This window comes from Xiphophorus hellerii, chromosome 1 (assembly GCF_003331165.1).
Source record: "Xiphophorus hellerii strain 12219 chromosome 1, Xiphophorus_hellerii-4.1, whole genome shotgun sequence".
In the NCBI taxonomy this organism is placed as follows: domain Eukaryota; kingdom Metazoa; phylum Chordata; class Actinopteri; order Cyprinodontiformes; family Poeciliidae; genus Xiphophorus; species Xiphophorus hellerii.
In genome coordinates this window covers 12,812,981-12,830,968 of record NC_045672.1, presented here as the reverse complement: position 1 = coordinate 12,830,968, position 17,988 = coordinate 12,812,981, and the positions used below count along the sequence as shown (strand labels likewise).

At 38.5% G+C, this 17,988-nt stretch overlaps 2 protein-coding genes across 5 annotated transcripts in view; one reads left to right on the top strand and one right to left on the bottom strand.

Moving 5' to 3' along the window:
• pex14 (peroxisomal biogenesis factor 14) overlaps positions 1–10,704 on the bottom strand; it is a 62,310-nt gene extending 51,606 nt beyond the window's left edge. For 3 of the 4 annotated variants that reach the window (XM_032572269.1, XM_032572276.1, XM_032572285.1), the window contains exons 1-2: positions 10,398–10,704; positions 8,171–8,221 (exon numbers count right to left, since the gene is read on the bottom strand). In XM_032572269.1, the coding sequence (XP_032428160.1) occupies positions 8,171–8,221; positions 10,398–10,433 (87 nt within the window). In that variant the 5' untranslated portion in view covers positions 10,434–10,704. The remainder of the gene's footprint in view (positions 1–8,170; positions 8,222–10,397) is intronic. The other variant, XM_032572261.1, reaches the window with a different exon arrangement.
• A 121-nt stretch (positions 10,705–10,825) lies between these two features.
• dffa (DNA fragmentation factor, alpha polypeptide) lies at positions 10,826–17,742 on the top strand. The gene is made up of 6 exons (XM_032572295.1): positions 10,826–11,044; positions 11,784–11,942; positions 12,045–12,199; positions 12,412–12,616; positions 13,583–13,710; positions 14,750–17,742. The coding sequence occupies exons 1-6, from the start codon at positions 10,951–10,953 to the stop codon at positions 14,951–14,953; spliced, it is 945 nt and encodes a 314-aa protein (XP_032428186.1). The 5' UTR covers positions 10,826–10,950; the 3' UTR covers positions 14,954–17,742.
• The last annotated feature ends 246 nt before the right edge of the window (positions 17,743–17,988 follow it).

The window sequence follows — 17,988 nt, the reverse complement described above, 5'->3', positions numbered from 1 at the left end:
TTATTATTAATTTTTTTCTTTGTGCAAGCAGAATTGATTCATCAAGAAGCTGGATGGCTTAGAAAGCACCGGTGAACTGGCCCCTTTATGACAGCGCGAACCGGCCTGAGCGAAGACAGACGGACGCAGAGACAAGAGGAAATGAAGGGGGATTCAATCAAATTCATGTTCATTAAAAATCAGAGGGCATCTCCAAAAAAAAAAAAAAGAAAAATTGAAATATGCTGACAAATCAGAGGGTCTCAGTACCTGGAATTACCATAGTCATTTACTTATTAAAACCAGGATGCTTCCTGTCAATCAAGAGCCATCACATTCCCCATTTGCGGCGGAAAGCCGCCGTAATTGCTTCTCATACTAATCAACACAACTTGTGTAATTATGCCTTGAAAGTGACATTGGAGGCTGAGAGCGATGTGAGCAGTCTTGACAGCAGAGACATCTCGGATTCATCGGGAGATTTCCAGCCTCGCTGCGAGGAGACGAGCCGCTCTCAGACCAACTTATTCACTCGAGCAGTTTACAGCCATAAACACAAAGAAAAGACAATAAATCACGCTGGAGTAATTACAAAGCAGAATGGAGAGTATAAAGAAAGCTTAGCTCAATAAGACCACTTTCCCAAGTATATTGAGGCAAAATGGCTACACTATAATTAAACCGGGGTCGTATTTCTATCATTTCTTAAGTAAACATATTGTGACAGTTCACTAAATTGTGGGAGAATAGGAAATTACAGCTCTGTTACCGAGTCGTTTACATTAATATACTCGCTGTGACAAAAACCCTGCAAATAAAGTCCTAAGTATTCATTAAAGTTTATTGAATTCAGCCTAATCACAGACTTTACATATGTCTCCAAAATGAACTTTGCGTAAAGCTAACTCGAACATTCCTGCGAGCTGAGCGGAGCTTCATCCAAACCATATTCCCAGGCTGCATCTGTCAGCCGACACACCGCGGCCCGGCAACACGGAGGTCACAGCGAGGTCAAATTACTGCGACAAATCAAGAGCTCTGACTTACGACGTGAGACTATCTGCTTCAAATATGTGATTTTACGTGACGACGGAGAGAACCGTTCCAGCTTTCCTTCTACAGTGCAGACCTATTCAATGAATAAAATTTTTTTTAAAAGTCATTCTAGGGGTTTGTGATGCAGAACCAGTCCAGCTGAACACATAAGGCAGAAACCACAAAATGAAAATAATTTTTTTTAAATGGGTTGGACTCATCTGTGCTCATCTTTTTCAAAGAGGTGGGTGGAACCAAAGCAAGAAAAAAAAAACATCAAAAAGAAGTCAGTTGATAATTCTGGCACAGTATGAGTGGAATGAGCCTAATCATCTCATCTGCAAACAGAAACGAAAATGAAAGATTTATGGCTCATAAAAAAAAAGTTCAGACGAACAGGAATAAAACCAAAATCCCTGTCTGTGTCATTCCACACTCATGACCTCCAAACTTTAGCACATGTTGGAGAGAAACTGATAAAATGGCTTTCTGTGGCCAAATATGAGCAAAACAAGTACAGTTACTGACATAGAAAAGAGACGCTTTTACAGGAAAAGCCCGTGTGATTCACCACAACCCCCTGCGTTCAACTCTTAATGAGTCAAAAAGTGTGACCCGCACTTAAACAAGAAGTCACAGCCAGAAGCTGTAAACTCATTGCCCCTTTCCTCTTCTTTCTCCCCCCCTCCACCATCATCCAAAGCCCGCAACGTCGGCAGGACCTGGAAGATGTGCTCCGAGCATGCACAATAAATCTGACGTGAAATCATAATCATAAAAGCAATTAGCTGACCCTGCGCCACTCGTCCTTGGACATGACAGTGAGAATTCATACAGAGTCCTCTAAGGAGGCGGCAGCGGAGAGGAGAAAAAAAAGAGAGAGGAAAAAAAAAAGTGCAACACAGCAACAATAAACCGGAGGGCCCTTCCTGTGTCATTAACCACGGAAACAAACAGAGCATTATGCGCAATAAGTGCTGTGAAATAAGACAATTGAGCTTTTATGCTTTTCAAAGAGAAAACGTAACCACGACCGCTGCAACAGATGTGTTAGAACTGTGAAAAAATAACTTTAGGTCACTTCAATCACACTCTCTTTCATCAGGCCTGATGGTGCATTTACAATATTGTTGGTTATTTAAAATATTAAATAAAATAAAAGTTTGTACCTTTTACATTCCTGCATTTCTTGCAGTGTGAAATGTGTTTACAACCAAAATAAAGAGAATCAGATCAGATAACACTCTCTCTCTTTCTCTAGTGGAAGTGCTAAAATCTCTAGTCTCACAACCATGAGTGCACACACACACCCACCCCCACACGCGGAGTCACACACTTTCTCACCACGACTTTCCACTCAGTAATTACAGAGGGGCCGAACGAGTGGCTGCCACCTAGTGACCGTCTTCCCCAATAATCATGAAATATCTCCATTGCTCGCGCCCCCACTCGGACCATAACTCTCCTTTACTGCAGACAGCTCCAATAAAGGATTACAATTACAATTAAAGTAATGAGCAAAGAGGAAAAAAAAGGGGAAAATCTCTGAGAAGGTTCCCTGGGCTTAACTGAATGGCAGCCCGGTTTCTTGACAGAATGGAGCTAACCGTACCGGACCCATTACCGGCTCTCATTTCGTATTCTGCCCCAATAATTAATTTGAAGCATGTTGAAACCTGCAGTTCTCAAAAATTAAAATGATGGCTTCAAAAGTGATTCATGTGAAATAATTAGACATATGAATTTTCAAACAAGATATTAAGTTCTGGTTACTTCTTGGTTTATGGTGGCTGAAAAGTGAAAAGCTTAATCAGCTTAAAATGTCTAGTAATTTATGGTGGATGGGGGATGTTTGTAGATTTTTTTTAAAGAGTAAAAAAGAATATTGAAGAAAAAAAAGACAGAATATATTTTCTGTAAATCTCTATTTAAGCCATATTCTAATCCCATAACTGCTTTTGCAACAGGGGTTTCTCTTGGATAGATTCACACAAAGTAATGCATAATTAACTATGCATAGCTTTTAAAATGTTTTTTTTTTTTATCTGAAATGTGTGGCGGGCATATGCAGCTCTGGAAAAAAAAAAATTAAGAGTCCACTTAAAGTTATCAGCTTCTCTGATTTGAGTTTTTATAGGTATATGTTTGAGTAGAATGAACATTGTCTTTATATTCTATGAGCTGCTGACAACATGTATCTAAAATTCCAAGCAAAGATTTTGCATTTATTTGCAGAAAATTAGATATAGTCAAAATAACAAAAAGATGCGGTGCTTCCAGACCTCAAATAATGCAAAGAAAACAAGTTTATATTCACTTATAAACAACAACACTAATGTCTCAATCTCAGAAAGAGTTCAGGAATCAATATTTGGTGGAATAACCATGAGCTTTTCAGTGGGGTTCAGTGCAGTGGTCTCTTCATTTTTTCCAGAGTTGTATGTTCAACCACCTTTACTCTGACACCCCTAAGTAAAATCAAGTGCAATCAACTGTCTTCACAAATCAACTAATTAGAAAAGTTATAATCTTGGTAAATCCAGCTGTTCTGTAAAGCTCACGTAGGTTTCTGTGAGAACATTAGGGAACAAATGACATCCAGAAGGCTAAGCAACACAGCAAACTGAGTTTTTTAAAAGGAGGGGCCGGTTTAAAACAGTATATCAAACTTTAAACATTTCACAGAGCACAGTTTGATCCAGATGAAAATGGAAAGATTGGCATGACTGCAAACCTATAAACAGCATCATGCTATGGGGTTGTTTTTCTTCTGCAGGGACAGAGAAGCTGGTCACAGTTGATGGACAGATGTATGGAGTTAAGTGCAAGACGATCCAGGAAGAAATCACGGTCGAGGTTCATCTTTCAGCAGGGCAACAGTCAAGAGTTACAATGAAATGTTTTAGATGAGTTTATGTGTTTGTTGAAATGGCTTAAAAAGCTGATTGTTACCAATGATTCCCACCTAATATGACTCACTTTGAGTCAGCATGAAAATAAAATGGCTGAAAATGTCAATAGTTACTGTAAACGTGTTAAATGGTGAAGACAAAAATAAAAAAAGAAAAGTATGATTTTCCTTCTTGCTTATTACTTTGTGTTTACTGTGACATAAAACCTATAAATTACCTTGAAATCTATTGTCATGAACTGGCAAAAACATGAAGAAGTTCAAGGGGAAAGACTACTTTTTCAAAGCTCCGTAAACACATCTGAAGAGAATACGCACATCGAGTCAAGACCCCAGTTCAACCTTTGACTTCCTGGTAACACCACTGTTTTACATTAGTCTTACACCCACATGGAAGTACAGGGGGAAAAGAAAAAAAATCTCTTTTCATAGCTAACATATGAGCCACATCTGTCAGCCAGCGCCTCATGGGATGCAGCGAATGAGCCGACAGTGAGAAGTGAAACGATGAGGGGGAAAAGTCTGACAGAACAATAAAGAGGTTACAGTAGCTGGAGCGATCCCTTCACGTCTCCTCCTCAGCTAGTTACTCCTAGTTTTGGCTTCGGCTAACTACCAAAATTCTCACCCTGAACACAATCATCTCCAGGTCCCCCCCCTTTACACCAAGGCGGCTACACTGTAGCAGAGGGGCTACGGAAATTTGAAGACTGCTGAGCCAAAACAGATCACTTCAAAGCGGCTTATTTAACGCTTGCTAAATTTTTCATCACAGTCGCTTAATATCCTGGGGAAGCAGAGCTTTTGAAGTTGCTGTGAGACCGCGGATGTTCTCCTTACAATTCTTTTTCTCCTCCCTCTGCTGTCCTAAAATCCCCAAACCTAAACACATAACACACACCCGGCGCACACTATCTGTGCCAACACGCACCCGCTGACTGACAGCGATGCACAGACTGCGCACACAAACCGCACGCTTGCATACTTACAAACACACATTTAGTCATTCGAGGCCTGGGTTGAGGACACAGAAAGTAAGTAACTGGTTTCATGCCAGGAAGGACACTCAAACGCTGCCGCAGATCAGATGCAAACGCGACAATAAAAGCACCAGACTGTACACAGGTGAGATCAGATAGTAGTCTTCTGGCTCCTTATTTCCAACAGAGGGATCTTTAGCAGAAACGAAATAGAATTTGGATTAAAAGTTCTTTCCTGATAAAAATGCTACAGTTTTTTGTTTTTTTTAATTAATCATATTTTTCTAAAAGTTTCTTTTTTTAGGTGTGAAAATTATTTATAACAGACCAAAGGCAAAAAAACAGTGATTGTTTTTTTTAATTATTATTATTTTTGAATTCCTATCACAAATTAATTTAAATATGCAAAAAACATTGAGATACTATACTATGGTTTCTGTAACTGAAGCCCTATTTTTTTTTAAATTCACGTTATACCTTCCAATCTGTAGATGACACAATAGCGACAATGTTTCTCTTGTATTTATCGGGGCTTTAAAGATGCAGAATCTGCTGGCACCAAGTCTTAAACTAATACTTGTACAAATAAATGTCACAAAGCCTTCCAATAAACTCAGCAGATATATGTTGCAGCAAGAAAAGCACGCTTTGATCTAAAAAGCTGTAAAGAACGCTTTTTGAGGAAAATGTTCATTTTAAAGGCGAATTCTGTATGTAAAACAAAAATTAAGATGAACAAGGTGCATCAATGGTCTCCGAATCTTCATAGTTTTATTTATGGGATTAAAACTCATGATGTTAGTATATTATCAATGAAACAACGTACACAGCTGCAGCAGTTTGGAAACAGCTTGGTTAACGTACATCTATGCAGGCATGATAATTAGCCATGTGCTAATCACCTCACACCAAACGCCGCAAATGCAGATCGAGAGACGAGGTGTGATCGCTGACACAGATATGGATCAATAGTCAATGAGTGACTGATTTTGATCAGGACCATAATCCAGTCTTTGAGATTAGATCAGTATATTGTGATTCATTGCTTTGAAATTACCCATTAAGATTACTTGCAGCATTTGTTCAATCTGAATACAACACATTTGCAGATATCTAAAAAAAAAAAAAATGCCCTCACCTAAATTCAGGAATATGCTTCAGTGATTATGCTTTAAATGTATTTAACCACACCTGAGGGGATCGCTTATTACTCCTTAAGTTGTCATTTCACTTAGACGAATCGTGTAGAGTAGAAAAGATGCTACTTTTTTAGACGGGTCTAATTACTGGACATTCCACCCATTGAACAATTTTTTTCAGGAATTTGAACTCCTTTCTGAGCTTCCCACCATCAAAAAAATATCTTCATGAAGTAAAAGTTATGCAACTTGGTATGTAGATACATATTGTAAGTTAAGGTGAATAAGTGAAATGGGGTCTTCTGATTGTTTTTTAATACTAGTGAATATGAGGGAATGAAAATATTTCAAAACATAATCTAAAGGTTTAATCTGCTAAATTATTATTTTTTAATTATAGACTGATGGATTAAAATATGGAAAAATAAGATTTCCAAGATTAATTTTGGTCAATGTTTAATTTAAAAATGTCCTGTTTATTACACATCTGAATTGTTCTGCATCTTATTTTGGTCAGTTGACTTAGAGAACGTTTCGGGTTAGAACCTGATCAAACCACATTACCTTTGACCGTCTATTGGTTTATATACTGGAGTAACAAAGTCACATTTTCCAAATTACTGTCACTGCATGCCAATTTTAAATGCACAAGTATGTGCCACCCTGATGGGGTGAGCAAAAGGTCTAAGGAGGGAAGAGGATTGAAGGAGCAAAATGTCAGGATGGAAGTGACCAAAAGGCAACAGCGGCGGTTTTCAGCGACTGATATCCCGCTGCACTGAGGAGGAAGCGTCTCTGGAAGCAGTCCTCTGTAACTGCAGGTCCAGAGCTGCCCCTCTGGGTTGTGCGGTGGCAGAGGCTGCAGGCGTTGCCCCCCTGAGCTGGGGCCTTTTGCCACCAAGGAGAGTCCGTGCAGTGTGCCAGGGCCTTCTGATCTGGGCGAGGTGAGTCAGAACCTGTTAACATGACTGGTGTCCCCGGTCTGACACACTGCGCTGTCTGACATGGCCATGTGCACATGAATGTTACACAAGTGTGAGACTGTGTGTGTGTGTGTCTGCTCTCTTCCTCCTGTCCCTCCCATCCCTGCCAGCACTCCCTTTCCTCTCATCCAGATAAAATCCTTTCAGACACAAATTTCAATTATTCACCTCATCCAAATAATGCCATGTGACAAGAATTATCCCTACTGTAATAATCCACTTAACTGGGAAAGAGCAGCTCATCAAAAAGAGAAAAGAGAAAAGGCAGCTGGAAGTGAGGAGGGTGGCGGTGGTGGGACTTGTCAGCCGGTCTCGAATCAGGACCTTCGCAACGACAATTTCCTCCCTTTTTGAGGAGGCAGCCTTCAAGTGCGCCGGGATGATGAAATTGAAGTAAATTGAAAGAAAGCCTGGGAGAATGCTCCCACAATCAATAAACGCAGGATTAAATTAGCCTTGGCATGAAGGGATGATGGGGGGAAGATGAAGAGTGAATGGTGGCGAATGACATTGAGACATGCTGGCTGAACAACACAACCTGGGTGTTGTGCCCATACAAGGACGCAGAGTGTACCTGGGACGTATTCCATCCCATTTAGGAACAAGAGCACGCCTAATAAACACTTTCCCATAATCATTGTCAAAAAAAAAAAAAAAGAAAAAGGAAAACTACTGATGCTCATTGTTGGTAGAAGTCACGGCTATCACTCAAACCAGGGCTACCTAAGCAAGGAGCCGCTGCGCAGTCCATTTTCTGATTAAACTGATTTTTCAGCAGAGCAAATCAAATCAGCTTTAAAGACAACACAGATATGAAATTCTTATTTTTTTAATTCTCAATTTGTTTCCATTCTAACGAAAAATAAAACATAAGTTTATCTCTCATTATGTGTGATACAAAACTTTTTGTCTGCTAACTTTTCTAAGCACACATGATCAGTAACACTTGCACAATCGTAAGATTACGCATTAGTATAAAAATCTGGACTAACAGAGAATTTGTAGTGTCTTTTATTTTTCATGTATTTTTACATAAACATGTACATAAACAGCATATTTTGATTCAGCAACCTGCCTCGTCTGCATCTCCATTAACCCCCCTCTCCTCAGTCAACTAACTCAGATGAAGTTCTTCCTCCTTACCAGTGCTTCTCTGGGCCGAGCTGTCCCGTCATCTCCAGAAGGAAGGCCAGACTGCAAAGACAAACAACGGTGTTACGGTGCCATCTGCTGGACAACAGAGGGTCTGACGGCTAGGACGTTTTGCTATGAAAGATGCAGTGTTTTCCAAAAATTAACTGAACATAGGCAATAATGGAAATCCATAAAAAGATAAATTGCAGAATATATTTATTTATAATCATTTATATTATGTATTTATCATTTAGTAAATTTACCAAAAAGCTCAGAAAAGAAAACCTAATTGGCTGAATATACTCCGAATAATTAAGACATATTATTAATGTTACACAAAACGACTGCTATTATGTGTTAAAAAAAACAACTCATTCAGTTCGTCAACATGTGTAGTTTTGCACTTGTTTGATTTTCAAATTATTTTGACAGCTTACCCGATCTTTTTTTCCAATGATATAAATCAACCATTATATGATTTATCGAAATTTAGATTTGAAGTTATTTAGTTTTTTTTTTCTTTTATCAGTTCTTCTTAGGATTTTAGAATATATGCTTCTTCAATGTTTTTTTTTCTTAAACATGGAAAGCTCATTAGCTCTTTGTTAGTTGTTGACTAGTTTTTTACTGACAGTGTGTTGCCCTAATTGTGTATGAAAAATCCTCTACAAAAAAACAAATATACCTTCAGTTCTAATTACACAGTTAAATCTCAGTAAATTAGAATATCACCTAAGGGTTAATAAATTACATCTGTTTGATTTAAACAGTGAAGATTCATTGCACAGAGTGATATATGTCAGATTTTTATTTTCAATTTGATGATTATTGCTTACAGGTAATGAAAACCCCAAAATTAAGTTAGAATTTTCAACCTTATTCTAAAATGCTGTGATGTATTCATTCCACCAAAACGAGACATTTATCAATTAGAAGACTAAACACATACTTCACTCAGAGATCTGTTTTAAATAATACAAAAAAATAAATAAGTCTAATATGGAATGAAAAATTATATCTGACAGTAAGAAGAGCTGCTATATTTCAGTATCAGAGCAAAAAGAGGAATGAAGACCAAAAAAATAAAAAGCAGGGCCTCATGACCTAAATCCTGCTTTGGACAAATTGAGGCAAGAGTATAAAAGTAAAGAAGCACCAACAAGGCTTTTCCTGGCCAAAAACATTTCTAGCTTTGTTAGACAGCAAACCTGCTAATTCTGGGGTTTTTTTCCTCCTAAGGACCAAAACATATAAGCAGGAAAAATTTAGCTAGAGAGTCTGCAATATAATTAGTAATGTTGACCTACAGGAGGGTTATTTATGCATCAGGGAAAAAATGTTTTTTGTTATCAGTAGTTGACCCAGTTGAAACAGGGATGATAAAGAGAAAACCAATTTGATTGGTAAAAGAAGAGCAATAAGATACATAAAAAAAGTAGAATAACCTGTAGAGATAAACCTTTTGACAAATGTCTCATTTCTAAAATTACATGGATGTAACAGATAGTTCAGACTAATTCATTAGACCAGGGTTTATGTCAATTTATAGATTCATTTTGCTAATAATCGCAGTGTTAATATCTGGCATAATATAAGTGGAGGGGTTCTAATTTTGCTTGTGCATGATTATTATACGATATTTGTCACTGTGAGAATTCACTAATGGTTTAGTAGTCAGCATGCACTCCATCCTTTACCTTCTGTTTGGTAAGTTTACTGCATGTATTTACAATGCATTCATGTATCTTATCAGCCAAGCGATAAATAGAAAATCACAGATTATAACTGCAGTCAGCTCTTTAGAGAATCAACAAACTTCTACCAGCCAGTCTTGACCCCTTTTTGAATGACCTTTCCCCTGCACACACCAACTACTCATGACAGTCATGACTCCATGTTCAAAATAGAAATAAAGAAACTCAGCAACGTGGGAGCGTTATAAATGGTGGGACAAGTAACGTAAACTAACCATGTTATCTGTGAAAACATAAGGCCAACCCTACATCTTATTTACATCCACTTATGTACAGCAGTTTGGGTGAAAATAAACTTTTAAAACGCTCCCTAGCTAGCATGCTAGCTAGCAAGCATGCTAGCATCTATTAGCTGAGCAGTTACTGAAGTAGCCGCTAAAAGGGCTAATGCGTAAAAGCAACAATTAGAAGCAATTTCGAAGAGCTCCCAATGATATCTGGAGGACATGAGGTAAATGTTGGGCTGATAGACAAAGAAAGACCTGTGTTGGTGGATCAGGTTGCTCGGTGGATGCCATCTTCCCAGCCCCCCGATAGGTCGACGGTATCACGCTCGATTGCTTTTCCTGAAGATGGCTCTTCTTGTTTATAACGTTCAAATAAATGCTTACTGTATTTTAGCTCTTACATGAGTCCTATCAGAGTCTTGGCTGCTAAAATACTGTAAAAATGTGTATGTAAACTGTAGCTTTTGCATGTTCGTGTGCTGTCATCGTTTCTATCAAACATAAATGTATAAAGTAACACAAAGTGTTTGTAATTTAGCTGATTTTGTCTCTTTTTCAAGACTAAGAGTATGTAAAAACAAATGTAATCTTGATTGGCTGTTTTTTTTGTTGTTGTTGGGGTTTTTTTTGCAACATTATTTTCTCGTTTTCTTGTAAAAACTTCACATCCCAGCATTCATAGCGCTCAAGTGGCGGTTCCGCATTCGAAAAGGCAGAAGTACATTAGCTGAAAGCGTCGGACTGTAGTTTTGTGGTTTCTAGGTTGAAAACTCACAATCAGTACAGGACTCAAAGCTTGAGGCTTATAATGACAGACGGGAGATCCTGCAAAGTGTGTAACTTCACACGGCAGAAATCATACGGAGTGGTTGTTCCCACGTTGGATGATCTGAAGAAAAAAGGTAAGTTGGCATGAGTTAAGCATCTCCGAGGAACTATAATTAAAACGAAGCAGGTTGTGTTAGGTGACATTTGGATTAGTTTCATGTAGTTCCACTTACTGTTTTTGTCCATTTCCGTTTGGGTTTGCCCCTCAGATGAGAGACAACGTGGAAGTGAAAGGAAAGACAGTTATGATGAAGATATTCGGGACCCGTGGTGCCTTCACTGCTCGGTTTAAGCTTGCTTATCAATCATGATCACTCACGACTTGTTTCTGTGTGCAGAAACAAGTCGATTTCAGTCGTGTTCGAACCTGCGAATCTTAAAACTTAGAAATCAGTCCTCTGTTTGTGTTCATTCCTAGGGAGCTAGTCACCAGGCCCTTTTCACTGAAGTCATGCAGCCTCTGCCCATCAAAGGCATTTGATTTATTTGGGTTCCGCATGCTGTCAGCTGTTGCCGTTCGGCCCTTGAATAGCAGTCTGCTTTGTGAAAAACAAGTGACAAGTGTAAATGTCACTGCTGACGTATGAGACACTCCAAAAATCTGCCTTTTTTGTGGATTTATTGCATAAACTCTCACTAAAAATAGTTGACAAATGTGCAAGTCGAAGTGGAATAAATACTTTTGGTTGACATTGTAGAGTTTCTCGAATTACAATTCCTATGGTGTTATGACTAGATTGTTTCGGAATTACTTAGGTGGACATGCTATTTAGTTCATTATCTGTTAACTTAAAACTGCTCTCCCTCCAACAGGATGTGAGTTTCTGGGAGTGAACCCCTCAGACCCGGTCACTGTGGTCCTTGAGGGTGATGGGACCATAGTAGAGGATCAAGCCTACTTTTTGTGTTTGCCTTTTAACACCATGTTCATGCTGCTGCATGACAAAGAAACGTGGGCTCCAGCTCGCAAGAGTAAGCAGGTTGAATTATCATAAGCCTGGATTGTTACTCTGATGGGGGGGGGGAAAAATGCACATTTTATGTGTTTTGTTGCTCTCTTCGCTGTTGTTACAGTTGATGGCGGCACGGCTTGGATGGCGAGAGAGTCTGTGGTTCTGGAAACTGATGTCGTAGACTCCAACGTTATTGAGGCGCCGTGGTGGAATCTGGCGCTGCAGCTGAAGCAAGACCTGACCAGTATCATTCTCATGTCTGAGGGAGACCTACAGGTATGGGCAGGATTTCACTGTTTCACTTTAGAATCCTGTGTTGCAGATTAGAAATAATGCCGCATTAAAAAAAACAAAAAAAAAACACATTCCAATAGTTCTTCTTCTTTGCCATTTTAAGGTGTTGGATTGTTCAAGCAGGTACAGTTTTCATTTGTTCATACTTTCACATAACTGACATTTAAAGAGAATGTTGTACTTTCCTCTCCCAGTCTTTAGTAGAGGCGCCGTGCTCTGAACTAGCCTCTGCCCTGGGCTTCCAAGAGAAGAAGGCAGAGGAACTTCAGGAGACGCTGCAGAGGGTTTTAGATCGCAGAGAGGAGGAAAGGCAGTCCAAAGAGCTGCTCCAGTTATACCTCAAAGCTGTGGAGAACGAGGACAGACAGCAGGGAGCCACAAGTCCTTCTAGTCAGGACGGTAAGGCAATGTGTAGTTACTGCTCTTTTAAAATGTATTTTTATTCTGCCTACATGGAAAAGGTTATTGTAAATGATGATCTATGAAATTTTATCCTTGTCTCATTGAGGAAAGTGGTTTAATAGTTTGAAATAATTTTTTTCCCTTTTCAGCAGAATAAGAATCTTGTATTTCATTTGCGATAAAGATGTTTAACAGAAACCTTTCTGCAATTTTCAGTAAAATCTTCTGCAACATTAATGCTTTCTGATTTAGTGAAGAAAAATGTGTTGTTTACAGGTTCCTACGCACTCTGGGATTTGATTTCAGTATGATTCTAGTCTGGAAAAAGAAATTAAGAGATGGAAAAATATTTCTAAATCAACATTTTAGTCCCTTATCATTTGTCAAACGCTGTGCCCTTCTTTCCATCCTTTCTTTTTTTGTATCCTTCCTCATCTGCTTCTTGTATCTTTCCTCCCTCCCTCATTTTGTCAATTCATTCCTTTCTTATTTATGCCAATACTTTGTCCTATCCTTCCAGTTGCTTGGGAACAAGAAGAGTACAAATCACTGAAATGTTTCAGTAATTTTTGTCTAATTTATGGCTTGCCAATAATTCTGAATAAAAAGAAAACAATGTTAATTTTATCGTAGGTTTGTTGTTTTCTCTACTGAATAAATTTACTATGTGAGATTATGCTTACTGTAATAAAATAGAAATGTATTCTTAGGCATTTTGGAGATAAAAGACAACAATATAAAGGAGAAAATTAAATCTTTTTTTACGGGTAATTTTCTAGATGATATTTCAGAGATCAAATGTACTTACTTTCTTCACATTTTGATTGCTCATGGTGCCTTGTTGCACTCTTACCCTTTGGTCACTAGATGGAGTCATTGCAGCTCCTCAATAATCCCTAATATTTCAACCAATTTACCACAATCTATACTGAATATAAGAGAAAACCTGTTTCAATATGTCAGGTGCTGGAGATGTGGATATGCCGGACGGATTGGAGGTGGATTCTTCGTCCGAGTTCATGTCCAGGACACTGATGGTCCTGAAAGGCAAAACCAGCCCAGAGACCAGACTCTCCACTGAGGATTTGCAGGTATTCTTCTCTCATCACTGCTCTATAACGGCTTAAATTATCTAAATACAATAAAATAAAAACACCTTTATCAGAAACTCCAGACCTCTACAAAGCCACTGATTTAGAATACTTAAGCAGAAACTTGCAACAAAAGCACAATCCAGCTGTTTTGTGAACTCTATGTCCTATTTTTATTGTCTCATCTGGTGCAAGGTGTTTTTTATACAATTTGTATTTTTATGGCTTATAAAAACATGCACATAACGTTAAGCCCTGGTCTGTCCACAACCAGTTATATAGTATATATATAACTGGTATATATGTGTTAACCAACCTATAATTTAAAGCAATTCAAAAACTTTATTTATTCTCATGCAGCTGGCCACTAGTGTTCAAAATGCCTGATTAATCGCCAGGGGAGACCGAACCGTCTGCAGGAAAAACAGCTTATTATTCATCAGCAGGCTGAGTTGGCCTGTGGTCCTGGAAGCACACTGATAGGGGAAAAATTGAGGCAATCGTTTCACACCCCAACTTTGAGCGGTGCACTTGTTGCTCAGGGCGCACATTAATACCAGCGAGCCCACTGAGTCTGATGTGTAAAAATACCTTAAAGAGACTACAGAGGCTGGCAAGGTTACTGATACTTTCTAAACATTTTCCCATGGTTTGACGTTACAACCACCTTTGACTCTCTTGACACATGTGTCTACCAGCTTTGCAGATTTGAAACCTCCCAGTTTCGAGTCGTTTGCCGCTCTCAACAGTTTTCTTTGCACCACTGCCCTGCATTGAACCGCATTTGTCTTCCCTTTAACTCTGACCAGCTTCACTGCGCCTACTGAAAAACAGTTTTTCCACCATGTGTGTTTTTGTATGGTGATGTCAGCTCTCTGCCTGTACGTGGCTTTGAACCGCTGGACTTCTTTACACAATGGCTTTTCTATGTGCCACTCATGAGATTTTAATTGCCGCATCCACATTCCTGTAAAGTTATAAAACCTCTCGTGTAGATTTCTTTTGTTTGAAGTTGCTGTTCGGCTATGTGTGCTTCCAGGCTGTAGTGAGCAGAGGGCTGGAAGCCATGCAGCAGGTGCTGGGTTGGGACACAGGCAGGACCGCCGCGCTGCTGCAGGCCTGCAAAGCGGAGCTGTCGACGCGCCTGCAGCAGATTCAGGCCATGCAGTCCATCAGCGGCACGCAGCAGGACAGCAGCAAACACAGGGAGGGGGCGGGAACAGCGACCCAAGGCAGCAGCTAGGTTTGACCGAGCAGAGACTGATAAGGATTCACACTAACCTGCCTCGAGGTCAGGAGAATGGGATTTGCTCTGTGTTGCTGTTTATGTAGCTACAGCTAAAAATGTTGAAGATGTGGATCTCTGCGTGGTTTTGAGAACGCTGAGAAAGCTGGTGAAGTTGGTCTGGAGAGCGCCTGGCCTGATTTGCACAAATGTGTTCAGTTTGAATATGTTTAACCACTTTTTGATTTCCATATTTGGGTTATGTTGGGATGATAGCTACAGACAAACATATGCTTATGAATATTAACATGCTAGCTCCCAGTTGTCTTATATATAAAGATGTAATGGAGGCAAGCGTGGTTTTGCTGAAAGTTAATGTCATCCAGTACTTCGAGAGCTAAAGGTGCCACAATAAATAAATACTTACATATTTATTTATATGTGGCAATTAAAAAATATTGGTATTGTATTCATCAAATAGTTACTCATCATTACGGAAATATTTGTAATTCTTAAAATACACAATTATATCTGCTAATCTTCCTTTTAAAGTTGAATTCAATGGTAAAAGCTTATAATAATTATTGTAGTATTTATATAATTATCTCATAGTCCTGAATTGCAGCACATGGTGTTTTTTGTTGTTGTTTTTTTAAACTTGTGAGCCATACTCATTAAATCGGTGGCCTGGACTAACTCAGCTACAGGCAAAGTGATTGGCCTGATGTCCATTAACCAATCTAGCATCAGAGTATGATTCCCACATTGGGGTATTTTTTTGTTTTGTTTTTTTGTTTTTCTAGCAAAAGACAAACATCTTTAGCTTGATGTTTGTCTAAGCCAAAGTGACTGTTTACATTACTTCATGATGGGCCGTAGATAAGGGAACTATGAAATAATTAAATAAATATTGAAGTACTTAAAAGTTTAACATACAAGGAATTTAAACTCTAATTAATGATTTCTGTTTTATGTTTTTCGTATTTAAAACCTTACTGGCAGATAAATATTAACATTTTATTTAAAGTATCACGTGTACAAGTTTGACGAGTCATTTTCTGGATTGTGGCACCTTCAGCCCCCCCACATTTAAAGCAAACTAATCAATACCTTAGTTGTTTCGGAACCTCTTCGTATTGTCCACTAGATGGCACTGAACATGGTTTCTGCAGGGTACCAAAACATTTAATAACATAAATAAAATTAAAAAAAACTGTACAGATTTCCCATACTAGCTTTTAAATTTGCATTAGTTTATATAACAGATTTGTTTACTCATTCATTTTTAGTTTTTATTTTTTGCTTCTGAAAACAGTTATTGTAACGTCATCCACTACTAGCTCGTTTTTTTTCTGTGAATAACAAATGTTTACTTGATGTTTGGTTAGGAAACAGAGCTTTTAATAACTGTATAAAACCTCTGGTCAGTTGCTGTTTTAGGTTTACTGTATGCAGTAAGCCTTGGTGTAAAAGTATTGTAGTCATCTTCCTAGGGAAAAAAAACCCAACAAGTTTCAGCTTGGTTATCTTGCCAAGCTAAGTGAGCGCCGTTATTTATTAATTCGGATTAAATCATTTCTTGCTATTCATGCTTGTCCTAAATGTGAATAATATTGGTCTGAAAAATGTTCTAAAAAGGTTTATACTTTACTTTTTGACACTCACAGGTACCCTTAAATATGTCACTGTTTAACAATAAATCTAGAAATTGTGTTTTGTAATCTTGAGTTTTCTGGTGTTCACTTTCTGCTTTCAGTTGTATTAGATATACAATTAGCTGGTGAATTTTGTTAGTGTTTTACCTAAAAACTGCTTTGCCTTGTCTATTCTCTAAGTTAGGCTAGTTGCAGTTAGCTTCATAGATAGTAATCAGTTGCTAAACTGTTCATATAAATAAATATAATTTCTTCCCAGAGATGGACAAAGTGCTCCTCTGAGTTTGTCAAATTTCTCCTTTTTAAATCTGCCAATTACTATATTTCGAACACCTCCATTAATGATGACAAATATGCTCTATGTTTCATCAGATGCAGCATTTTAGCAGAGTAGAAAAAAGGGATTTGAATGAGCTAAAGGAGCCATTTCAAGGCCAATCAAATGGCATCATTTAGTTTGTTTGGGGAACAATTTTTATGTGTTCGCAATGATGTGCTCAAAAATCCAGGGCAACTTTTACAAAACTTAAAGCATCAATCAGATGCCATTTGCTACATACAAATTTCTTTAGTCAGATTTCTTACTTATCAGTTAAAAAGGAGTTGTTTTCTTTTCTTTCTTACAGCAAATTCTATCTGAAAAATATAAACAGCCTTCTGCCTGAGCAGACTCGTACGACACTGCCAGAAACCAGATAACACTACCAGATTAACACGTTATCTATGTACTGTGGATGATTTAAGTGTACATCTTGCATACAATCCCGACAGTCATGTGTTGGTCTGATGAATGTGTGATGTAAGACTGTGTGTGTTGGTCCGTGTGACATGAACATGCAGTAGGTTCTCTGTTGTGTCCTCTTATCTCTGGAACACCGAACAGAATCAATGGTCTTATTTTTACTTATGTAATTTGTGTTTTTTATAATACAGACAAACCGTGCTCCATTCCCAACTGTCCTAGCGTATTAGTGAGTATTGTGTCTTTGCGAAAACAGCTGAGCTTTGGTGTGAAGCGGACCCATTGCTTTTTCATGAATAGTTTTTAAGCAGATTGTTCTCCAGGATACATCAAGGTGTAACGTCTGTATAATATGATGCAACGGCGAACTTTTAACATGTCTTTTGGTAAATAAATGTGTCTAAAGTTTTTGTCTTGTCCTCACATTTTTGTCCACCAGTTTAGTATGTTTCTGCATGAGTACACGAGTTCTGAGCTTACTGCTGCTGGGGTTTTTTCCTCCAACAGCTACCGTACTTAATGGGAATCATGGTGTGCGTAATTCCTGTGAAGCTGACTCCACCTCGGCTGAACGGTTTGGCGCGAGCGTGATGCAGTATCTGAGCAGTCAGCTGCACTGTGCTATCGTATGTCACGCTGTCTGTAAGGATGAGATG

Excerpts from the sequence above, each read along its gene's own strand:
- dffa (XM_032572295.1), top strand. The coding sequence starts at position 10,951 with ATGACAGACGGGAGATCCTGCAAAGTGTGTAACTTCACACGGCAGAAA. Across the intron at positions 11,045-11,783 it reads GGATGATCTGAAGAAAAAAG|GATGTGAGTTTCTGGGAGTG; the intron begins GTAAGTTGGCAT and ends TCCCTCCAACAG. Across the intron at positions 12,617-13,582 it reads AAGTCCTTCTAGTCAGGACG|GTGCTGGAGATGTGGATATG; the intron begins GTAAGGCAATGT and ends TCAATATGTCAG.